Raw genomic sequence first — 26,088 nt, forward strand, 5'->3', positions numbered from 1 at the left:
TTAGAAGTTATAGGGCGAGATGAGGACGTTCACCTTGGCCACGTGCTTGGCCTGGAAGGTGCGGTCTGTGTACTCGGACATGTCCACGTCCACGCTGATGTCCTGCGGCCCGCGGAGGGCCTGCACCAGGATCAGCTCGCCCGTCTGCCTGTCGGACCGCTGCATGACGAAGATCCCCCGGGAGTTCCCCCCGACGATGCCGAAGCGCAGGCTGTCTGGGCCGGGGCGACCGGGGGCGGAGGCGGTGGCCATGCGGAACAGAGTGGCGGGGGTCTGGAGGTTGGAGGGCAGCGACAGGTAGTGGAAGGATATGGTCTTAGGGGCCAAGTGGCAGGAACGGCTCTCCATAGGGCAGGGGTTCCTCTCACATTGACTGTGGGGGAAAAACAGAGGAAGTGAGGGCTCTAACTTCACTAATAACACACAAGTGAGGGCTCTAACTTCACTAATAACACTCACACGTGAGACACAATGATTCAACAAGTTTGTGTAATGTTCAGATAAAATCCTAAATGAGAGAAGAAGGGGTTTTAATATGGTTAAAAAATACACACGACTCTGTACTCACTCACTATAAAATCACCAGGTTGGCCATGTGGACCACGGTATTGTTACAGAAACACCCGCTATATAAATCGGTTACATAATGTCTGAGAAAGTCTGTCTTCCTGGGAAAATAAATGAAAACCAAAAGCGTACATAATTCTTCCTTAGGCTTGTGATTTAGAGGTTGATGCACCCCCTCCCCTAAACCCCCCACCCCGCGACACACTACATCTATAGGACCAGGATCAGGAACACATACTGTGAGATCACATGCTGTGTCTCTCTCTTTCTTTCTCTCTCTCTCTCTCTCTCTCCCTCCCTCCCTCCCTCCCTCCCCCCTCTGCTTATTCCATCACTTTAAACCCCTCTCTCTCTCTCTCTCTCTCTCTCTCTCTCTCTCTCTCTCTCTCTCTCTCTCTCTCTCTCTCTCTCTCTCACATTGACTCTACTGGCAGTCCTTCAGTCTTTCACCACATGGATGCTTCACTAGGAGTAGACAGGGCTACTTTTCATACCTTTATTGCCTTTAAATGAGGCAATTTGTGAGGGGTTGGCAAACACAGTTTAAGACTGAAGCCAAGACTGCTTGGAAGTAGCAGTGGTTGTGTGATCATATGGCCAGGAGACTGAACATCTGGCTCTAGAATCAGAGTATGTAGAACTACTCTTGAAGGTTTGAGAGTTGTTCAAACAATGTGACAACATTCGGTTTATTTTCTCCGTTTCTATGTAGTCTTTCTTGAAGCAATGTATTGCATCTGTGTATGAAATGTACTATATACTGTACTGTAAGTATGATTTTAATTTAATATTATGTATGTTCGGTGACTGACCATATATATATATCTTTTTTTTTCTATTTTCATATTCTTGACATATTAATGAGAATCCATGAGAAAGTGCTATACAAACACATGTACAAAACCACCACCGCCACCACAGGTGTCAACTTACAAGGAAGAAGTCTTGACATAACTGATGTTGCCATGGGAGCGGGGACACTCTGGGCTAACACACTGGAAGCCTCCCCCGGTGTTGATGCAGGTTGTCCCACGAGTGCAGTTGTGCTGCTGGGTCAGACACTCATCCACATCTGGAGTACAAAACAGTGGAGGCATGTGTGAGAGAGAGAGAGAGAGAGAGAGAGAGAGAGAGAGAGAGAGAGAGAGAGAGACACAGAGAGAGAGAGAGACACAGAGAGAGACAAAGAGAGAGAGAGAGAGAGAGACACAGAGAGAGACAAAGAGACAGAGAGAGAGAGAGAGAGAGACAGAGAGAGACAAAGAGAGAGAGAGAGAGAGACAAAGAGAGAGAGAGAGACACACAGAGAGAGACAAAGAGAGAGAGAGAGAGACAGAGAGAGAGAGAGAGAGACAGACAGACAGAGAGCGAGAGAGAGAGAAAGAGAGAGAGAGAGAAAGAGAGAGAGAGAGAGAGACACAGAGAGAGACAAAGAGAGAGAGAGAGAGAGAGACAGAGAGAGAGACAGACAGAGAGCGAGAGAGAGAGAAAGAGAGAAAGAGAGAGAGAGAGACAGAGAGAGAGAGAGAGAGAGAGAGAGACAGACAGACAGACAGACAGACAGAGAGCGAGAGAGAGAGAGAGAGAGAGAATGCAAATAAAGGAAGAACAAGACAGAGAGAGAGAGAGAGAGAGACAGAGAGAGAGAGAGAGAGAGAGAGAGAGAGAGAGAGAGAGAGAGAGAGAGAGAGAGAGAGAGAGATGTCCAGCCTCTACCCGCCTCACCGGCACCCTGCTTCCTGGTGACCACAGTCAGGGGACAGGGGTCTATCATATGATTGGTTCTTCAGTTTAGTCTGCCCCAAACACCTTGTGTACTGGACATTCCTTCTGCTAGGGAAATGGTGAGGTCATTCGTTCCACTGGCTAGCCTCAGGGTGAGCTTCAGACCCACAGCTACAGAAACACCACCAGCTGGAGCACGCTTTCTATCCCTTCTTCTCTCCATACCTTTACTCTCTCGTTCTACCTTTACTTATCCCTGGTAGCTGTAATGGGATGACCTAATGGATTGTTGCACAAGTAAATCATGTCCCCCTCCCGGTAAGCTGCAAACTACAGCCAGAACCATGGCAACCATGGCGACGCCCTGTGAAGGAGTCTTTGTCCTCCGGTCCCCTCCTGTCACTCACCTTCACAGCTTCGCCCGTCCGGTAGCAACTTGTACCCGCTGGGGCAGGAGCAGTGGTAAGACCCGGGGACGTTCACACACTCGTGGACGCACAGCTTCCCCCCCTGGTCCATCTTGTACACCTCACACTCGTTCACATCTGCAACCCGTGAGGGAGAGAGAAACACATGCACACGTGTGTGTGTGCCACACACACACACACACACACACACCAGTCACACGGTCAGACACGTGGCCTTCATCAGACTACAGGGGAGCAGAGAGAGACAAAAGAGAGAGGGAGAGGGGGGAAAGAGTGAAGATTTGAAGAAAAAGGAGTGATGCATTATGGAAATAGGTGTGAGCGGGTGAAGGGGTGAGGTTCCCTCTGTCTGACTGGGGCTGTCTGGGCCAGATGTTTAATGGCTTATTGCGTATCAGAGACCTTGACATCCCTGGAAAAAGCATGGGAGCAGCACAGGAGAGGGATGAGAGAAGTCCTCTAGATGACTACATATACAACTACGGCACCCTACTGCCATGTTAAGGACCGATGTTAAGAACGTCTGTATAAAGCAGAAGCCGCACACTCTCGTTCCAGATGCAAAAAGTGTATATTTATTGACAACGGTTAAGACTTGACAAAGGCTACGGCCGAAACCGTTGTCAATAAATATACACTTTATGCATCTGGAACGAGACTGTGCGGCTTCTACTTTATTCTTTAGTATTCTGCTCCGTCGCCAGCACCTCGCCCAAGTTTTCTGCGGTGTGCGTTCTCTTCTTTTTCAATTAAGAACCTCTGTGTATCATTTCTTCCAAGCATCTACTGCTCACAGTGCCTAACTCTGGTTGAGTGTCAACAAGGCTCCACATCAATGACTCAAAAGCAGCTAGCCAACACAAAAGCAGCTAGCCAACACAAAAGCAGCTCTAAAATGCCTCAACTCTAAAAGGATCTCACACTCCTCTTGTCAGTATGAATGTCAGATGTTGGACTGGCACCGGCTCACCCTGGCAAATGCTGTTGTCGGAGGTGCCACTCATGTGGAAGCCTGCGTCACAGCTACAGTGTTGAGCTCGGTCCACCTTGGCACAGCGAGGCCTCCGGCTAAACGCCGGGTCGTTCATGACACTCCACTCAGGCGGAGCTGAACGTGAAAGGAAAGGCGAGAGAGGGAGCTTAGCCTTCACCCTGAGGCCCAGGGAGGGCCTGTGAACCACTGGACAATAAAAGCGCACGTACACACACGCACGCACGTACACACACACGCACGCACGCGCGCGAACACACGCACACACACACACACACACACACACACACACACTCTCACACACACACACACACACACACACACACACATACACACACACACGCGCGAACACACGCACACACACACACACGCACACACACACACACACACACACACACACACACACACACACACAGAACAATAACAACACATGGACTGCCTTCAATAAATGTTCACCCCCCTGGACTTTTTCCACAATTTGTTGTATTACAACACAACTTTAAACATCTATTTAGATTCTTTTGTCACTGATCTCCACTAAATACCCCATAATTTCAAGGTGCACACACTGTATCTACAACATAACATCATAACAATTACTGTACACAATGAGATCATCTCAAATGGCTGGACATGGGTGCAGAATACGCATTAAAGAGTATTATATTATACATACAACATCTGTAGATAAACAAGACAAAGAATAAGAGAGAAGTTGAAGGCCATTAAATGTTCTGGTGGTACTGACCCGTCTGGGTTTGGTGCTGGCAGTGAGACCCGCTCCAGCTCTGGAGACAGGTGCACTTGTACTGGTTGACGCCCTCCACACAGGTGCCTCCGTTCTGGCAGGGGTTACTGGTACACTCACTGACATCTGCAGAGACAGGTGAGAGTTGTCATGACAACAACTGGGGCTACTGGAACTAGCTAAGAGTTAATGGATGCTTACACCCTTACAGGGTTTACTACTCCCTGTAAATGTCTCACCCCCCATCTCGCTTCTGTTGCACTAGCGCTAACATTTAGATTACATTACATTTAGATTACATTACATTTAGATTACATTACATTTACATTGTATTACATTACGTTACATTTGCATTACATTACATTACATTACATTACATTATAAATAGACTATGAATTCATAGTGCTGCTATGGCCTCCATCCAATGCATGGGAATTTACGGGTATTACTGTAAATAGCTTTAATTGCCAGTTAGATGGAGACGTTGTGGGGGAGGTGCATTAGTATGGGGCAGGGGGTTGGCAGGGCAGGGCAGGGTGAAATGTTTACCTCATGCAGCAGCAAGCTGTGTAGGGTTGAGCATTGTTTTATTCTTTTTAGTATGTCTTCAGTAAATAATCATTAATTCCCCTGTAAGTGGTTAGCTTTTATAAACCCCTCAAAAAAAGTTCGGAAACGTTATTTTGGTTGATTATTCCTCCCCTTTAATAATACCAATTGGTATTGTATTTTATATCGTTGGAAAGCCTGATTAGTGACCTTTACAATGAGGTACAACTTGTAAGGATCATGCCTTCGTGGAATGAGCAACACAGCTAAACGTGTGGGTAGCGGCCCAAAGATATTTGCCAAAATCTGGAGATATGGGATCGCCACTGGCCCCAGAATATCATTCCTGTCAATTAGGTGCCTTTCAGGTGCCAGTCACACACCTGTGACTGGCATACACCTGCCAGCACTTGAAGCTCAAAACGAGAGTGAATACCAACAGAAGAATATTGCAGGGGATTTTGGCAAAAAAAATTGGGCCGCTACCCACACATTTAGCTGTGTTACTCATTCCACGAATGCATGATCCTTACAAGTTGTACCTCGTTGTAAAGGTGACTAATCAGGCTTTCCAACGCTATAAAATACAATACCAATTGGAGGAAGAATCGACTGAAATAACGTTTCCAAACTTTTTTTGAGGGGTTTACTTTACTATCAAATTATTGAGAGATATCCTGTTCTGTACAATCTGGCCTATTCACATGGTACTAACTAACTAACTAACTAACTAACTAACTAACTAACTAACTAACTAACTAACATGGTACCATTAACATGGTACAAACTAACTAACATGGTATTAACTATGTAACTAGTAACTATGCACCATTTTCATACTGAATCCGCAACTAAATTATTCTGTTCAAAATGGGTGTAGCCTAGTGCAGGTCTAGGACCGGTGGAACAGAAATAACTCACGGGTTAACAGACATTCCTACAACTGCCTCTAAGCTTGTTTAGTTTTTTAAGCTTTGGAAGAAAATTGACAAAAAGCTGCAGCCGGCGACCCAGGCCCATTGTTTTTGTACTGGGGTTCTGCCGCCCAGACGTGTGTGAAGACTGACGGAGGAGGGGGAGAAGGAGAGAGCACCCCGGCTGGGTTTCTCTGAGGGTACCGGCCGACTCCACTCCTAATCCTGCGCGTGTTTATTTGCCTTCCCCGGGGGGGCCACCAGCCCACCACTAGAGCATTTACAGATGTTAATGCCCACTTCACTCCCCTGGAAACTCCTTGCGACATCTATGTTTTTCATCCACTCTCAATGCAGTGCTTTTTTTTTTTTTTAAAGCAAAGTCGTCTCTACATTTAGAACTCTTCTACCTCCCCTTAGAAACACCCACAGGGATTAGATTGTGCCGGGTGGGTAGCCCTTTTTTCCTGGTCATTTTTTAAACATTGCAGTCTCTTTTTACATAGCACTTGAGCACACATGAACTCACTGTTTCACTTGTCAGGAATGTCAACTAAGTTCCAGTAGCGAGGGGGCTATGGGAGCCATCAATAGCATGCTTAGCATACTTGTGTGCTATCAGACCATGGGCCTGGCATAATGAAATGTGTGTGTGGACTTAACCCCAGCCTTCTGGGACCCCCTGACAAAGGGGACCACGGAGAAACATGAGCAGAGGGCTGGTTATCTTACAGTAGCTCTGCCAATCCTGGTTATGGGGAATAGAAACACAGAGAGGGGAGGGGAGGGCACCCCCACAGTGGAATGCAGTACAGGTGTTTTTCTGTGTTTTCCAGACATTTAATGCCACTTTAACGAGAGCTACATTCAGTGTGGCTTGGAGCTCCCAGTCAGCCTGAAGAATGGCCCTTTTCTTTGCTTTGCCTTATCTGTTTGTGTGAGGAGCCCCTTTCACTGGCTGTCGTGCTATGGGGCTCGCTCTCTCTTTCAGCCTGGCATTCAGGGGCTGCTCAGCCAAGGTCACCCTGAATGGGGACTGAGCGGGGATTTCTCCACGAGCAGCCGAATAATGTGACCCAGCAGCCCTGCTCCAGGCATTCCACCAATTCAAACAGAGGTGGCGGTGGATACAGGGCGGGGTGATGAGGACAGAGTAGGGGGGGAGAGTCAGTATTATTCTTGATCCTAATATAGAACCAGTACTCAAATGACAGGCAGCTTCTGTCTCCTTTTCCATTCATAGGTTGCTAACTCCAGTTGTTAATGAAGTAGCATTAATAAACACAAGCATGGCAAACCTTTCAGATATTGCGGCATAACCAACAGTTATTTCTATGTAAAATGTCCCATTTCGTTCACTTGTTAAAATCCATTTGGTAGCCACAAAAACCTGGGATTTTGTCATTGGAGGGTATGTGCCTGAAGAAATGACATCATTTGTGATAATGTGCATAAACATCTTTCTGGAAAAATACATTTAACACAACTAAAAGAGCGAGAGCAAACAAGCCAGGTGGGGTGGTCTAGGTGAGGGTTTGGAGGGCCGTACCTTTGCAGACGGTCTTGACACCACTCCAACTGCCGTTCTCCTGACACACACGTGTCCCAGGGCCAACGGGGTGGTAACCCTGGGAGCAAGTGAAATGGACCTCATGACCCACAAAATACTTTGAGCCAAACTTTCTTCCATGTGCAGGCGCCTCCAGGGGGGGGCAGGTGGAGGGAGCTGTGAGAGAGAGAGAGAGAGAAAGTGGGAGGGAGGATTGTCACATGCAGAGTCAGTCACCCAACATCCTCTGGTATTATCTGCCTGTAGACATGCATGTGTCACTGGCTACTGGAGAGACTTCATGGGAAAAGACTGACGGAATGCCTCATTTAATCCAGCAGATCAGTGGAGATTCTGTTGCTGGGGGGGAATAATGCCAGTGTGAGAACTGAGAGGAACGCTAGAATAAAACATTAACTAAATTACAACTTTTACTGAGAAGAAGAAGAAATCCACACATTGAGGATAAATACATTAGGAATAACAAAAAGGTACAGAGTTGAGAATCAAAGTGCAAATATAATAATGAGGTCTCTGACAGAGTGAGCAAAAGTCAAAACGAAAAAGTGCTGACTTCAAGTACAGTACAGTCTTCACTTTGGGGGGACACACCCCATCTATTGCATAATACTTCCTAAGAACAATTTGGAAAAGATTGTAGTAATATTCTGAACAAAAATACACAAAACCAGAAACACGAGATGAAAGATTCTTAAAGTAATTGCAAGCACATGGCTAGTTTCCTTTTTATTTTCCCAGTTTATTTTATGTCAACAAAGCATTTCCAATTATTGTTCTCATTCCTATACACAAACATTGACCAATGAATCAGTGGCGGACTGTTCTAATCTCAGGTAAAATCAGTGCCAAGAAACAGTGGTAAATTGCTTTGACAAGTACACAACTGTTGTGGAAAGATAAACTATTTCCACATTGACCCACACACATTTCCAGAGGTTTTCAATAGTAACATCAACAACAACAATTTTCCTTCTCCTGTTTTTCATTAGTCCATTAAGGGTGAAACAATTGGGCTCCTCCTGTTGTTAATTTAGAATACCAAGAGGAAATGTGGATCCCATAAAAGCACGTTTTGCTGTCAGGTCACTCACTGTAACAATGAAGACAAACATAATTCGCTTACTCGTAAGGCTCCAGTAAGAGCATGACGACTGACAATCTGTAGGGTTCAACTTACAGCTTACAGCTGAATGGTTTGTCTGCAAACTCAACACTACATTCCTAAGAAGCCATGATGGCAAACTGAACACTCCTCTTTAACCTGTAACACTCTCTCACCTCACCCTCTGGACAGCACCTCTGACACTCCTCACTTCACCTCTGGACAGGATGCTTTCCTGTCTCTACTGTAGACACTTCCTGTCTCTACTGTAGACACTTCCTGTCTCCACAGCAGACCTGGTGCAGACCCGACCCAAGCCTACTTTTATCTACTTTAATGAGAGCCTTTGAAGTCAAGTTTTATGAGGTACTCATGGTGTACTCCATAGGGCCACTCTAATTACATCGGAAACAACGAGAGCAGTTAGGTAGGTACATATTAATACAACAGAAGAGCACTGAATAGCTGATACCAAATACACAAGTATCAAATCATGAAAATGTACCTTCATTTTTGTTGGGACAATTACAATATCAGGCATGGTAGAGTATGGTAGAGGGGTGGTTGGCATGGTAGAGTATGGTAGAGAGGTGATTGGCACGTTAGAGTATGGTAGAGGGGTGGTTGGTATGGTAGAGAGGTGGTTGGCATGGTAGAGAGATTGTTGGTATGGTAGAGAGGTGGTTGGTATGGTAGAGAGCTGGTTGGTATGGTAGAGGGGTGGTTGGTATGGTAGAGAGGTGGTTGGTATGGTAGAGAGCTGGTTGGTATGGTAGAGAGGTGGTTGGTATGGTAGAGGGGTGGTTGGTATGGTATAGAAGTGGTTGGCATGGTAGAGTATGGTATAGAAGTGGTTGGCATGGTAGAGTGCTGGTTGGTATGGTAGAGGGGTGGTTGGTATGGTATAGAGCTGGTTGGTATGGTAGAGAGGTGGTTGTCATGGTAGAGTATGGTAGAGAGGTGGTTGGTATGGTAGAGTGCTGGTTGGTATGGTAGAGAGGTGGTTGGTATGGTAGAGTATGGTAGAGAGGTGATTGGTATGGTAGAGAGCTGGTTGGTATGGTAGAGAGGTGGTTGGCATGGTAGAGAGGTGGTTGGCATGGTAGAGAGCTGGTTGGTATGGTAGAGAGGTGGTTGGCATGGTAGAGAGGTGGTTGGCATGGTAGAGAGCTGGTTGGTATGGTAGAGAGGTGGTTGGTATGGTAGAGAGGTGGTTGGCATGGTAGAGAGGTGGTTGGCATGGTAGAGAGGTGGTTGGCATGGTAGAGAAGTGGTTGGTATGGTAGAGAGCTGGTTGGTATGGTAGAGAGGTGGTTGGCATGGTAGAGAGGTGGTTGGCATGGTAGAGAGGTGGTTGGTATGGTAGAGAAGTGGTTGGTATGGTAGAGAGCTGGTTGGTATGGTAGAGAAGTGGTTGGTATGGTAGAGAGCTGGTTGGTATGGTAGAGAGGTGGTTGGCATGGTAGAGAGGTGGTTGGCATGGTAGAGAAGTGGTTGGTATGGTAGAGAGCTGGTTGGTATGGTAGAGAAGTGGTTGGTATGGTAGAGAGCTGGTTGGTATGGTAGAGAGCTGGTTGGCATGGTAGAGAGGTGGTTGGCATGGTAGAGAAGTGGTTGGTATGGTAGAGAGCTGGTTGGTATGGTAGAGAAGTGGTTGGTATGGTAGAGAGCTGGTTGGTATGGTAGAGAGGTGGTTGGCATGGTAGAGAGGTGGTTGGCATGGTAGAGAGGTGGTTGGCATGGTAGAGAGCTGGTTGGTATGGTAGAGAAGTGGTTGGTATGGTAGAGAGCTGGTTGGTATGGTAGAGAGGTGATTGGCATGGTAGAGTATGGTAGAGTATGGTAGAGAGGTGGTTGGTATGGTAGAGAGGTGGTTGGTATGGTAGAGAGCTGGTTGGTATGGTAGAGAGCTGGTTGGCATGGTAGAGAGGTGGTTGGCATGGTAGAGAGGTGGTTGGTATGGTAGAGAGGTGGTTGGTATGGTAGAGAGCTGGTTGGCATGGTAGAGAGCTGGTTGGTATGGTAGAGAGCTAGTTGGCATGGTAGAGAGCTGGTTGGCATGGGAGAGGTGGTTGGGGGTGAAGAATTATTCTAAGTGCTATGCTCTGTTTACTTACCAGCGGACTGGTCTGCCTGGGGAAGCTTTGAAACAGAGTTCTGCAGGGTTGCCAGTTTAGACTTCATGATCCGGAGGCCCTCTGTGAACCTCAGCTCTTGGCCCTTCAGAAACTTCTCCATTTGACGGAGAACCCCAACTACTTGGTGCTTGTCCATGCAATTCTGTCAACACGCAAGCACATACGTATGGTTAACGATGAAAAGATGGTTTTCAGACAACCACATACTGGTATCCTCTTGAATTGGATGTAGGCCTAAATAAACAGATTATTGTGTTAAAAAAAAAAGACATATGACAGCATTGCACCCAGAGAATAATCAAACATGAATATGACTTCCAATAAACTGTAGACAAACACAACCAAACTCAATGCTAAACAGGTATCTAGGCTCAACCAGATATGACATCTTATTATTGTGCTATAACTGTTACGATGTGGCCACCTTGTCTTAGATTCAGGGATCATACCCACAATTCCTGTCATTATAATACCTTCTTCAACCCGTGCATATCCACAGCTGTCTCTGGAAGCCCTCGTGGCACTCACCTGAAGAAACATGTGAGAGGCCTCACCATGCACTTCTCTGTCGGTCTGTCTGTCTGTCTGTCTGTCTCTCTCTCTGTCTGTCTGTCTGTCTGTCTCTCTGTCTGTCTGTCTGTCTGTCTCTCTGTCTGTCTGTCTGTCTGTCTCTCTGTCTGTCTGTCTGTCTGTCTGTCTGTCTGTCTCTCTGTCTCTCTGTCTGTCTGTCTGTCTGTCTGTCTCTCTGTCTGTCTCTCTGTCTGTCTGTCTGTCTGTCTGTCTGTCTCTCTGTCTGTCTGTCTGTCTCTCTGTCTGTCTCTCTGTCTGTCTGTCTGTCTGTCTCTCTGTCTGTCTCTCTGTCTGTCTGTCTGTCTGTCTGTCTGTCTGTCTGTCTCTCTCTCTGTCTGTCTGTCTGTCTGTCTGTCTCTCTGTCTGTCTGTCTGTCTGTCTCTCTGTCTGTCTGTCTCTCTGTCTGTCTGTCTGTCTGTCTGTCTCTCTGTCTGTCTGTCTCTCTGTCTGTCTGTCTCTCTGTCTGTCTGTCTGTCTGTCTGTCTCTCTCTCTGTCTGTCTGTCTGTCTGTCTGTCTGTCTGTCTCTCTGTCTGTCTGTCTGTCTGTCTGTCTGTCTGTCTGTCTGTCTGTCTGTCTGTCTCTCTGTCTGTCTGTCTCTCTGTCTGTCTGTCTGTCTCTCTGTCTGTCTGTCTGTCTGTCTGTCTCTCTGTCTGTCTGTCTGTCTGTCTGTCTGTCTGTCTGTCTGTCTATCTATCTATCTGTCTGTCTGTCTGTCTGTCTGTCTCTCTGTCTGTCTGTCTGTCTCTCTGTCTGTCTGTCTGTCTCTCTGTCTGTCCCTCTCTCTCTCTCCATCTCCACTTACTGCTGCGGTAGCAGACGGCAGCTGGACAAAAGCTGTTTGGCAGATGTCTGAGAGACCTCTGTCCAAAACGCTGGTCCTAGATTGTATATTTTGCATGGCAGGAAGACACTGCCTTATAGGATAACAAATCCTGAATGGACCGGCTTTGTATTCAACATTGCCTTGTTGCCATGAACAGCTAGGCTACTTGAGAGCAACTGACAGATAAGCCATTCCAATGTTTGTTAGAGAACATTGAAGTAGCTGCTAATCCTTTAAGACAAGTTCAATAATCACAAGTCCATAGACAAATGCATTGCCTTGGATTCTTGAAATGACATCAATAGGTTTAACAGTTGAGTTTACAATATTAAGTTATATTCACAGAGGTGCACTGCCTACGAGTAGGCCTATGCCTTATTAAGAATTCTAATGTGTTATTTGACATCCTTTTAGGCAAAGGGAAATGCCATCAGCTTATTACGGGACACAATAGCCAACTAACCCACATAAACAGTTGTGCTCCAGGATAAAATGACAAAACATGCCTTATGGTATGGCACCAAATCTCTCTTTGAGAGTCACCTTCCATGTTCTGCTTAAACTATACACTTAAAAAATACACAAAAGTGTTTTCTGCACATACAGCCTACAGAGCTGCAAGACCTCTGTGGTGTAATGTGTTTTTTTGTTAATAGAAAATAAAAAACATTGTCCCTAATATAAAATTAACGCTGCGATATAGCCTAAGTAATAACCACACATTTTGAAACGTTAAGGATTATAATATAACCAACTAACCTGTGCGCCACCATGACAATGATGGATTGTTGATATACACAGCAAAAGCAAACAGCTGCGCGGAGCCGACAGAACCATAACTGTAAGTCCAGCTGAGGATCTGTGGAGTATCCGAGTTTTCAACAACAACAAAAAACCTAAACTTCTAACAAATGTTGAATGAAAAGAAAACCCCAATGAGCTGTATTCTAAAATACGACACCGCTCGGCACCGTTTTTGCGCAATTGGTGGATTCAGCGATGGAGCGAGGATGCTCATCAGGTGCGTGTGGAACGGCAGTGGTTGCGGTGGTCACGTGTCCGTGCGCCCTGGGATGGGACAGTTACTCCATTGCCACCATACGACTCTCACCATACGACTCTCCAACTTTCTAAAGCAGTGGATGTAATACTCCCTCCCACCGACACCTCAGCCGCGTTGAATGAGCTTGTTCTCTCGCCCCAATGTCCTTTTCTTTTCACTCGCCTGTGTCCCCATCCATTCCTAGACTGACCAGGCCACCGCCTGGAAGTTGATGGGGTGGAACGAAACATTGTCATGTGCGTTAGGCCTATGAACAAATAATGAATTAATTCTTCTTTTTTGTGTGTGATCGCCTGCGATCAGCAGGACGTTTAATTAAGTGAAATGCTGGTAAGGATGATGTTAAAACCTAACTGTTTAAACATGATTACAGAAGCATTGAGTCCAAATTCCCTATCTAACCTATCCGACATTTCAAACAACTTCGCCATCATTGTGCAAATAACATAATGAGTTATACAAACTAAATACATGAAATAACAAACACCGAATGTAAAAAGCTCAATGTACAGTACAGGCCAAAAGTTTGGACACACCTTCTCATTCAATGTGTTTCCTTTATTTTCATGACTATTTGGTACATTGTAGATTCTCACTGAAGGCATCAAAACTATGAATGAACACATGTGGAATGATGTACTTAACAAAAAAGTGTGAAATAACTCTAAATATGTCTTATATTTTAGATTCCTCAAAGTAGCCACCCTTTGCTTTTTTGTTGTTAATAAAAAACATGTTTTGTTGTTAATAAAATATATAATAATATTATTAAATATATATATATAATAACATATTATTATTAACACATATTATATTTAATATTTTTCTGGGATGTCACACACACAGGTGTCAGAATCATGTCAGGTGTTGGAGCGACACGCACTGGCAGTAGGTAGAACATGCGCGTTCGCGCGACACGCCCCGTTTCTCTCTCACACACACACACACACACACACGCACACACGCACGCACACACACACACACACACACACACACACACACACACACACACACACACACACACACGCACACACACACACACACACACACACACACACACACACACACACACACACACACACACGCACACAATGAGAACATTCCCGCAATATTTTATTTGATTGCAAAAAAAAATACTACTACGCCTAGTATAATAAATTATTCAATTATAGTCACAGATCACCACCGCTAATATCAACAACATAACGATCTACTGTCTGCGAGTCTTACACACTTTATTTTTTTGCACCAGACGTTGAAAAATAATTGACAGTTCTATGGGCCAATCAGTATTGCCATCCTCTTGGAAAAGGAGCCCCGTTACAATTATTTGACCAATTGGCATGTAAGGGTTTTGTTGCGCCGGGCGCGAATTTGCGGAACCTAGGATGGTAGGGGAAGGTAGGGCAATGCCGCTACCTGATTGGTTGGCGAAGCAGGGAAGGTAGGGCAATACCGCTACCTGATTGGTTGGCGAAGCATTCATGAAGAGCCGGGCAAAGCTAGATAGATCCTGATAGGGCAATACGGTGGACGAATACATGAAAGAAGAAAAAAAGAGAGATGTTCTTCGGTTCCTAGAAGCCATTTTGAGAACCTGTCTGGGGTGAAATAATATTCTGACTGTGAAGATGCTGAAACCAACGAAAATTATTGTATTTCTCTCAGTTCCTCCCTCCGTCTCCAATAGTTCACCATGGCAGCTGTCAACCGACGGGATATTAGCAAAGCGGGGTATCAAGCTGTGTTTACTGAGTTAAAAACGTCAATGAAATGAGAGAGGAGAGTGTCTGTTTACTCTCTCTGTCGAGGGAAACATAGACATTTTCGTGAGTTTTTTTTCCAGTCTAACATCTTCCAGCATCTCAATCCAACCAAGCCTCCATGAGTGACTGAATGCAACTCACTGTTGTCTCGGAGAGAAAGAGAGGCATCTCCGTTTAACAACCTTCATTGGCTTTTGTGAGCCTTATTGTCTCCAGTCCCCCAACAACCCCCGTTCTTGACAAAAACATGACAGACTCTGAACATGCAGGACATGAAAGGTCGAGTAACATTCTTAATCTGCAATTATTCTAAAACACACACTCATCTTGTACGTCTCCTGTGAAGTGAACTACATGCTTGTGTTACTGTTTTGTCACGAATGGGCTGTAAGGCCTTTTCTACATACAGGGATTTTTTTTTGCATGCGTTTTAGTGTAAAAAAAAAAAAAAAGTGAAACACTTCTACCACTGTCCAAAAACTTAGCCCATCACCGTTCACGATGAATGGATCCACTTTTGCTTTCGATGTCGCTTGTTTTGCGGCATGAGAGACCTCAGCGATGTGTTACTGTGTGATGCTGTGTGAGGAATGGGATGGTTACATTGTTGCGTTCTTCAAGGGGAGTATGTAAATGAAGGCCCCGCCCCAGTTATGCGCTTTATCGCCCCCTATCGAACATTTTGCGGATTTGTTCAGAGGATGATCAGATCTGAATGAATTAATGAATTAATGAATTAATGGTCTTTATTGTCATTAATACAGTACAGGTACCATACAACGAAATTTAGGAGGGGGGGCTCCCCTGGTGCTAGGAAAAAATTTAATAATAATAATACTAAAAACAAGGAGGGAAAAGAGCTGGTTTACATAAATAATGACTGTCTCAAGTTAGTGGCGGGACATTTCCATGCCCCCCCCCCCCCCCCCGTTGACCGTCGTCATATTTCCATCTTAATTACATCTAGAACGATAACATTTTAAATATTGATGCTTTTTTACATGTATTCAATCGATTAGTGCCACAGTGTTAACGTACCCATTATGGGCAGATGTACTTTATGTATAAGGAACAGCATCCACCTGCTAAAAGGAAGAGTAACAGTGCACACTAGTGCAGTTAGATGCAGGATCTCAGACCCCCTTTTTGACTGGATTAGAATCAGAAATACTTTACTGTATTGTGTAGCCTACATGTTTCACAGAAAAGTTTGGATGCCAACTTAAAGAGGGTCATTTAGACTCTTCAGTGTAAGGACTTCATATGGGCTGCTGATTTCATAGATGACCCCTACGTATAACATTTTAAAATGTTGCATCTGCATCAAGTGACAGGGTTATTGGTGGTGTAGTGAATGAAATAGCCTTTCCCACAGAAAATTACGTATTACTTGAATAACCAAGATTATCCATGTCTGATATGATCAACCATAGTGTTCATCTTTTGAAATGCACTGAATTCAGACGTTTATCATTTTCTATAAATGCAGTACTATATTTGTTTCCTAGGGCCGACTCCCTGTGAAACATGAGCATGCCATAGAGCATAATTCCCAACCCTGTTGTTTCTGTTATTGTTTATCTATGATTTTTTTGACACATAAAGGTTAATTGCAGTCCCATTTACATTATTAACCATTTAGTAGACACTTTTATCCAAAGCGACTTACAACTAGAGATTACAGTCTTTAGTCTAGAGCTAAGCCTTACTCAAGGGCACACTAGTGGGGGTGATCCCAGGTGAAAATTGAAGTCATGACCTTCTGATCACCAGTCCAACTCACTATCCCCTAGACCACTACCCCAACAATCACGTTGGTGATGGGACTGGTGAAGGGTAGTGGTGGCCTAGGGGATAGTGAGTTGGACTGGTGATCAGAAGGTCATGACTTCAAATTTCACCTGGGATCACCCCCACTAGTGTGCCCTCGAGTAAGGTTTCTAACAATTCTATTGTCATTTTCTGAACACATCACCACTCCCCCCCCCCCCCCCATTGCAAACATCCAGCTTGAACGTCTTAAAAATGGCATGTTTGCTACATTAAGTTTCACATGCTTCTACTGGCTCCATCATATCCCATAGTGATCCCTTTATCAGCACATGCTGGCATAAAGGCAGCTTGTTATTACACAACCCCCCTGTTCCTCCTAGAACACTCCCTGTACCCCAAGAATACAATTAGCCCTGATTGATCTTCTGTATTAAGTATTTTAACTAACCTTCAGTACGGAGCTCACCCCCAGCCCCCCCCCCCCCCCCCCACACACACACACACACACACAGCAGAGTCATCTGCCCACACCATTCTTGTTTATGTGAAATCAAACATTTAATAACAATCACACATTGAGTCTAATGTGCATTAAATGCAGCCCACAGTAGTTGGGTAGGCCTAACACAGCTGTATGTTCAGTATCATTTTCAGTAGAAAGATCATATTCTGTTTCCAGTATTTTCTCTTTCACCTTACAGTTGTAATAGCAGTTTCCCAGACACAGACACACATGTCAATGAAATGCTCCACGTCTCAGGTTTTACACTCACCTTTGTGGTAGGAGGTGATTCCCTCAAACAGCTTTTTCGATAGAAATATAGCTTACTAAGGTACTTTCTTATTTACCTTTCTTGGTATAGGCATATATCAGAAAATATGTCTAAAACACTCCCCTTTGGAAAGCATGGTTAGTGATGGTTAGCCCTGTGTAAGTGATGGAACAGTGAAGCATTCTTTCTTCTTGTGGCTCTACACTTGTATGGTTCTGGAGTTCATGGATTCTACATGAAACATTAGCGTGAAGTTAAAGTAGAGTTATGTTATGGTATTTGTGTACATATTGGTTTCACCATTAAGAAATTCCAACACTATTTATGCATAGTCCCCCTATTTCAGGGTACCCAAAAGTAATGGGACCGAAGTAATGGGACTATTATAGGGTACCCAAAAGTATTACATGTCCAAATGAAGCGCTCATGCTCAGTATTTGGTCAACAATCCTTTGCATGCTGTCAAAGTCTGCCCACCCATTGAGCCCACCAGACACTGGGTATCTTCTCTGGTGATGCTCTACCAGGACTGTACTGTCTGCAGCCGTCTTCAGTTGTTTGTTTTGAGGATGTTTTCTCCATGAAATGCATGTTCATTAAGATTGAAGTTTGTCTCGACCAGTCAACAACTTTCCACTGTTTGGCCCTGAAGAACTCCTTAGTTGCTCTATCAGTATGTTTTGCGTTGTTGTCCTGCTGTATGATGATGCGCCGTCCAATGAGTTTGGAGGCAGTTGCTTGTATTGTATCTGGGCAGATAATATGTCTCTGTAATGAAGACAAGTGAGCCTGTTTCAGTGGAAGCCATCCATGCCCAAGTCTTGACACCTCCTCCCATATTTCACAAATGAGGTGGTATGCTGTGGATATCGGGCAGTTCCTTTTTCTTCTCCACAATAACTTTTTCCAGAACTCTTCAGTACTTTTAGGTACTTTTAGCAAGCTGTAACCTGGCCATTGTGTTTTAGTGACTAGCTAGTGGTTTGCACCTTGCCGTGTAGACTCTGTAGTCCTGCTGGTGAAGTTGTCTGTGGATGGTCGTCTTTGACATATTCAAGCCCTCGGCTCCCCCACATTCAAGACTTCCTGATCTGTGGGACAGTTATTTTGGGGGGTTTTCTTAATTATGATGAGCATTCTTCTGTCATCCATTGTAGAAGTCTTCCTTGGCCTACCTGTCCGTTTGCAATTGCTGTGCACACCAGTGTTTTCCTTTTTTAATGATGTTCCAAACTGTTGATTTTGGCATGCCTACAGTCTTGGCTATGTTTCCGATAGTTCTTAGCCTAATAACGGCTTCCTTGACTTTCATTGACACCTCATTGGTCTTCATGTTGACAGAAACCAATAGCAAACTTCAAAGGCAAATGCAAAGCCTAGAATCAATACCGGACATTGACAGCTCTCTTTTGCCTGACAGAACACACCTGACTTACCAGAACCACCTGCATGCCAGTTGTCCCATTACTTTTGGTGCCCTGAAACAAGGGGACTATGTATAAAAATGTTGTCATTACCAGATTTGGAATCAATATTTATAAAAATACCCTAAAATACAAGATCTCTACTTTAACCTCATACAAATTGTTTGATTTCAAATGGAGTATAGAGCCAAAAGCAGAAACACTGCCTCACTGTCCTATTACTTCCACAGGCCCAAGCAGTGTAGATTATTTATTTTTGAAATGCAAATGTATTGCTCTCAAAATACACTTTTGATATTTTGATGCAAAAATGGTTTACAATTGTAATTTAGACAGACGTCTTCAGAAGGGCATACTGTCATGAATGTAAGGTATTTTGACATAATGTGACCCTATTGTATGACCATACTGACAAAACCAAATGGATTCTTAAGTATGTAAAATATGTACCTAGAGATGGATGGGAATATCAAGTGTAAAACCAAAGTTGACTCAAATTGCATTTGATATTAAATAATTTATTGTATTGTGAAAGGCCTTTAGTTTCTAGATTCATGTTAACATTTTGAACTCTTCTTTTTAAAGAGAGGATGGTGAATTGGAAGATGGAGAAATAGACGATGAAGGGATTGGCATTGAAGAGGAGGGTAAAGAAATCAAAGAGGTGAATGAAAATAAAGAGAAGGAAAAGGGGAAAGAGAAAGACAAGGATGACAAGACACACAGGCACTCCAGGAAAAGATACCAAAAAACAAGAGAAAAGAGGAGGTCAAAGAGGAGAAGACGTGACAGACAAAAAGTAAGCCTAGTGACGTCACCTGAAATACTTGAAGCACAGTATTCAGTATTCCAAGGAAATCTGAAATCTTTAGCAAAATCCTCCAGTTCCGCATGCAACGTTTCACTGTGTAATTCCCCTGTACTTCCTCCCTCCTCTTGTCTATCAGCATCACTCCCCTTCCAGTAGCTCCAGTTCTGACAGCTATGACTCAGACCATGAGCGTCCAGAGAAGCCCAAAAATAAGAAAAGTCAAGGGTCCTTCCGTGACTATGATGGCCAGTCTGCTCAGGTAAAAAAAAAATCATGATTGGTTTGAAAAGAATGTGCACAGCCATACACAATACCTTTTCATTGATATGACACTTTCTTGAATGACTCCTCCTAGCATGGGCGTGATTCAAACAGCGGTGGGGGCCACAGCAATCCACAGAGGACAGCCCAGCACAAGAGCAGTGACTTTGAGAAGTTCAGTGACTACAGCGATGACAAGTATGACTATGAGGGAGAGGGTGAAGACTTCACAGATGAGCTGTGCGAGTATCGGCAGGCCGAGGGGTCCGGCTCGCCCAACCAAGGCATGGGACGCCAACCCAAGGAGCAGATGAAGCGACCAAACATGAAGGGCCTACAGAAACAACAGCAGTGTATGGATCGCATTACCTGGCTTTATTTAAGTGTCTCATCAGAATTTCTTCAAGTTTGTCGAGGTTGTCTTTGTAGTGGCTACGGAAGGTGTCCATTTTGAATGTTTCTTGTAGCTACCTCTGAAAACTGGAGGAAGACCCAAGTACATATTGATGTTTTACAATATCTTTGTTATAGATTGTGACCCTAACGTGTGTTTTATAGTTAGTGGGCAGCGGGGGCGAGGCAGAGGAGTAGTGGGCAGAGGGCGTGGCATGCTCAACAAGAACAAGAAGCAGAAGGGCAAGAACTGGGGCCGTGGGCGAGGTCGAGGGGGAGAGCAGACTGGAGAGGGGATGAAGCAGGTAAGGAGCATTTTCTTTGTCTTTGATAGAATGGTCTGAATACGACTCGGTTGGTTCATCCCATATTTATGGAATGAGGAATGGTATCAAACACACCATTTCATACCATTCCTCATTCCATTCCATGGATTACAATGAACCTGTCCTCCGATTTCTACTACTACCAGCCTCCCCTGCTTCAGACCATATGTTTTGTCCCTTTGTTGCCCATAGGAGGGAAAGGGCCCTCCTGGTTTTCAGAAGAGACGTCCGATCATGACCAAGGAGTTCATCAATCAACACACGGTTGAACACAATGGAAGATACATATGTAAATATTTCCTGGAAGGACGCTGTATCAAGGTGAGTCAGCAGCACTATTATAACAAAAACAATACACATTTCTCCAAAGAAATGTATTCTTGAAAAACAAGAAAAGAAAAACATTCTTGCATTCTGTTCTCCTTCACTTACAGTTGTGCTCGATCTAACGACTTCTCTTTACACAGGGCGAGCAGTGTAAGTTTGAACACGAGCTCGTTGTTCCAGATAAGAAGAAGGAGCTTTGTAAATTCTACATCCAAGGATACTGCAGTAAAGGAGATAATTGCATTTACATGCACAATATCCTTCACGAGTCCCTTTATGTGGCGTGATTATACTGCTCCAACACTACAATATTTAGTTTTATCCGATCATCAAGAATTTGGTTTTCCTACGTTTTTTCTCAAGTTCATGACTCATGAGTTCAATGCATGGTTATGTGAAGATTTGTTGATTTCTTAAATGTTTTATTGCAATAATATACTCATTACAATGTTATTCTCCTTTACTTCTGGTTGTACATGAATATCCATGCAAGTTCTTTCATACAGGAGCAAAGTGCTATCAAGGAGACATTTGTAAATTCTCCCACAAGCCTTTGACTGATGTGACCAAAGAACTGCTTGATAAGGTAGGATATGTTTTTAAAAAAAACATTGCTATCGTGAAAAGAAGCATCTCATTTTGCCATAAGTAGGAATTATTTGGGTGTTAAAGGTGTAGCTGTTCCATGACTGGGGGGATTGTTAGATAGTTAATAGTGTAATTACCACAGCAACACAATAGTTTTCAGGTTTGCAATGAGATGAAATAAAGAGATCTGAAAGTTGATGTCTTTTGGAGAGGGAGCTTTATTCTGACTACCATGTTATCTCTCTCTATATAGACTTTCAATGGAATTTGGCCTTGGGCTACAGGTCCTAGGATGCCCTTAGCATCTGATGTTATGTCTCTGAGTTAACTGGGTATGGCCTGGTACCACTAGGTGAAAGGTCGAGAAGCACATAGAATATTAATAATAAATAATAATAATACATTTTATTTGTAATGCACTTTACAGAAAGAAAAGATTAAAAACAGGAAAATAATAAACATTTCAAAAAAAGGGAAATAAAAGGCTCTATTAAAAAGGTAGGTTTTAAGGCCTCGTTTAAAAGCATCCACAGACTGTGGTGCCCTTAGGTGGTCAGGGAGAGCATTCCACAGCCTGGGAGCAGCGGAGCAGAAAGCCCGATATTGTACAATTCCAACAGGTTTATACTGCAATCTATGTTTAGATCATCAACACGGAGGAGGAGAATGCCCATGAGGACGAGATGGAGCTGGAGAACCTGAGGAAGCAAGGCATTGCCCCGCTGCCCAAACCACCTCCAGGAGTAGGGCTGCTGCCTACGCCCGGGCTCAACAGCCCACAGGACGGCAGCTCTGGGGGGAAGAAGATCCCCTCTCTGTTTGAGATAAAGGTTCAACCCACTGTGGACCTGGCCCAAAAGATTGGCCTAAGGTATCAGTCACATTCTTTTTTTGTGTTGAGTTCTCACTGTGTTGTCAGCTGTCTGTAAGATTATATACGTAACGTAATGTGTTTTTTTTGTGTTGCAGTGGGTCCAATTTCTCCTCTCCTCCCGGAGCTCAATTTCAAGGAGAAGGGCCCAACTGTATGTTTGGTGGGAGCCCAGAGGACGGAACTATGATGCCCCCGGGCCCCGGTGCCCCCCCTGCCCCCCTCCCAGGGTCCCCAGGATCTATGGGAGCTCCCCCTCCACCCCACACAGGGCCACCAATGCCCCCTGGACAACACCCGCCACATGGGTTTCCAATGCCTCCCCCCCCGGTCCCTCCTGGACCGCCCCCAAACTTCCATGGAAACAGACCAAATATGAACCCACAGATGAACCTACAAAGGCCTCCGTTCTCTCCAGTGCCAGACCTGCAGATGTTACAGAACAGGGCTTTCCGTGCTGCGGGTCAGAATCCTGTGGATTTCCTGAACAGTTTCTTCAGAAACCAGGCCATCGGCCCGGGAGGTTGGTCCACTTAATACATGGATATTCATTTTTTTAGCAATTAATGACAGTCAGTTTCAGTTACTTGGAAAAAATCAGTTTGACAAGGAATGAAGGGAACTATATTTGTTAATGTAATGGCTCCCAGATTTCTTCTCTCTTTTTTATTGAGTTCTGCCAGGTTGACCACACTCATGGTGAAAACCACTAATTTGCTCTCTCCATTTATCTCTCTTCTTCTCTCTTCTTCTCCACTTCCTCTCTGCAGCTGACACGAGTCTGGTCTTCATGCAGCAATCCCACCAGCAGGGAGCCACTGAATCCCAGATGCAGAGCTTACCCCCGGCGGTCCAGAGAGCCCTCTTCTTACACCTGAACCAACAGCAGGGGAACGAGTCCCAGGGGGTGGAGGGGCAGGGTGCCAAGACTACCAACAGAGACAAAGGTAAGTGAAAGGGGAATATTTAGACTCGGAAGTAACACATGAACAGATAAGCTAATAATGTTGACAGTCTTACCCAAACATTTCCAAAAATGATTTAATTAAAATGCAGCACCATTATGAACATGAGGGAAAGTTATTTACTAAATCCCTCAGCAATTTCACTTGTACGGATAATTGCTTAGTAATGCTTTCATGAACATGCTGTATGCTCAACAGATGAAAACACAAACTGGTACTCCAGTGATGACGAGGACGGGAACTGTGTAACAGCTATCCTCAGATCTCTGAAGAAACAAAATGAGATTTTCCAGAGCCAACAGCCACAAACCAAGCCTTCCCAGCCTGGTTCTGCCGCCCCTGCACCGTGCGACCCCTGGCTACTGAAGGACCGGGCCCCGCCCAGCGACCCCCGCAAGAAGACAGACCCTCGCCAGCGGCCCGTGGACACCAGGAAGGAGCCGGACGGCGCTGTGGATCCCAGACGAGCCCGGGACCCCAGGAAGGTGAGACCCGTGGTGCCTCGCAAGCCTCCCAACGCGGAGGACGATGAAGACGGAGAGAGGGAGCCACGGGAGAGGGCAGCTCTCATCCCCCTGGACGCCAGCCCTGGTGTGGTGCTCCGGGACCCGCGCTGTCAGCTCAAGCAGTTCAGCCACATCCGGGTGGACATCCTGCTCCAGCGTCCGGTCTTCGCCCAGACGGTAGTGTGGGCTCTGGAGGACCTCATCCCTCTGCTCGTGCCTAAGCAGGAACACTCCATCAACCTGCCCTTACCGCCGCTCGTCGCGGACGCCCATCTGAACCGGACATCCGCTCTGCCTGACCACCACGCCGTCACCACCCCCCCGCCACCACACATCGACCCCCGGCTGTTAGCCGCCCGTCTGAAGGAGGGTGTGGTCGGGGTGGGTCGACCCCCCCCGAGGACGTTGGAGGCCAGGTTGTCCACCGAGAGGATTCTGGCTTCCTCTGACCCGCGGCAACACAAAACGCTGGACCCCAGAATCAGCCGTTCCGGGAGTCTGGACTCCAAGGTCCCCGTGCTGAGGGAGGTGTCCTCCGGTGGAGGAGGTGCTGCTGCTGACCCCAGGCGGCAGAGAGGTAGCGCCGGCGGAGGCTCCTCCTCCTCCTCCTCCTCCCACACGGCCTCGGTAACCTCGACAACGAGACCTGAGCCTGAGAAGCTGCCTCCGTACGCCCCCCATCTGGCCTCCTCCGGGGGGGGCCTGGAGAGCCCCACCACACTCCTGGGGGGCATCTGTCTGTACGACCCCCGTAACAAGGCGGCGCAGGCCCAGAAGCACGAGGCGGAGCCTCCTAAGAAGACAGGGATTCTGAAACAACTTGCCAAGAGAGAGAACACTCCACCGTCCTCGGTCTCACCAACCCTGCGAACAGGGTCAGGGTCAGTACAAGAGACCAAGGGGACAAATAGCTCTTCGGACGGGTCCGGCCGTCAGCCTCCCGTCTCTGGCCCCACAGTAGTGCCCCCCAGCTCACCCATCAAGCCCCCCGCCGTTCATAATCTGCCCATCCAAGCCCTGGTGGGGCTGATCCGGCCGTCCTACACCGATCCCAGGCATCCCAAACAGGTAGGACAGGTGGACCCAGGGGGACCGGAGGAGGAGGAAACTGAGGAGGAGCCCAAGGAAGAGATGGAGGACAGGCCGCTGAAGGACGTTTTCAAGACCTTTGATCCCACCGCCTCTCCCTTTTGTCAGTGAAGCTCCTGTGTTGGCATTTCCATTAGCTAAACTAGCACACAAGCTAAACTCTGTATATATATATTTCTGTATATTGATTAGACATGCATAATGTATAATGATTGAGCTTCACATATTTATTTCAACTGTACATACAACTGTTGTTGTTCTACATGATCTGTTGAGGATAGAATCACATCACTTATTTTACATATTTACAGAGATATTGGTCATCCAGCACATTTTTATAACATTGTTATAATTCTCCCAGTTGTGGCGGCATTGACGGTAGGTTACATGTACAGTTTATGTGTTGTTTCTTGGTTTATGTATCATTTTCTTGAGCATAATAGTAATGTGTGATTGCTATACTGTAGCAATGAAATGCCACGATGTGAGTAAAGGACAGTATTAAGGTTTTGATGTTTCTACAAGGGTGTGTAGTACTAATGAGTGAAAATGGACAGCTTTAATGAAACTGTAATGTTGTGTGTGTGGAATTAGCCAGATGCTGTTGTTAGGGTCAAAACTCAAACTCAAAGGACAATTGTATTACAGACAGTTTGGGGTTCAACCCATTGATATGGGTTATACAATGGAAACTATTGTAAACTCACATGAGAAGCAAAAAAGTATACTAGGAACACTGATGAAAACTGTAATCCCCGACTTCCCTGTCTCCTATTATAACATTTATTTTAAGACACCTTGTGTTGATGAAAAAACATATAGAAAATTGAAGTTTAATTTGTGTTACATTGATGTATGGTGCTACCCTTGTTTGACAATTACTGAATTAAATCGTTTTATTTATGTGCATAGTAGGTCACATTTTAAATGCTTCTTTTGTACGTATTATAAATACAGTGCTTTTTATGGATGGTGTAATGTTTTATCATATTGTTTTATTTAATGTCAATATATGGTTGTCAAATA

General features: G+C 45.2%; 2 protein-coding genes across 2 annotated transcripts; one reads left to right on the forward strand and one right to left on the reverse strand.

Annotated features, from left to right (window-relative positions):
* Positions 1-12,963, reverse strand: fbln7 (fibulin 7; the record flags this gene model as incomplete). The annotated part of the gene is made up of 8 exons (XM_080547181.1): positions 1-373; positions 1,501-1,639; positions 2,700-2,837; positions 3,691-3,900; positions 4,460-4,585; positions 7,472-7,648; positions 10,712-10,874; positions 12,886-12,963. 8 exons carry the CDS (start codon positions 12,961-12,963, stop codon positions 1-3), a joined length of 1,404 nt encoding a protein of 467 aa, XP_080403307.1.
* Positions 12,964-15,148: 2,185 nt separating this feature from the next.
* zc3h6 (zinc finger CCCH-type containing 6) lies at positions 15,149-25,853 on the forward strand (the record flags this gene model as incomplete). Its single annotated transcript, XM_080550391.1, has 12 exons — positions 15,149-15,234; positions 19,511-19,724; positions 19,873-19,995; positions 20,092-20,350; positions 20,556-20,695; positions 20,909-21,037; positions 21,184-21,300; positions 21,522-21,629; positions 22,276-22,502; positions 22,601-23,025; positions 23,273-23,449; positions 23,666-25,853. Coding segments are annotated over 12 exons (3,513 nt in total), but the record flags the coding sequence as incomplete, so codon positions are not given.
* Between the last annotated feature and the right edge of the window lie 235 nt (positions 25,854-26,088).

Source organism: Nansenia antarctica (assembly GCF_963989245.1).
Source record: "Nansenia antarctica genome assembly, chromosome: 1".
NCBI classification, from domain to species: Eukaryota; Metazoa; Chordata; class Actinopteri; order Argentiniformes; family Microstomatidae; genus Nansenia; species Nansenia antarctica.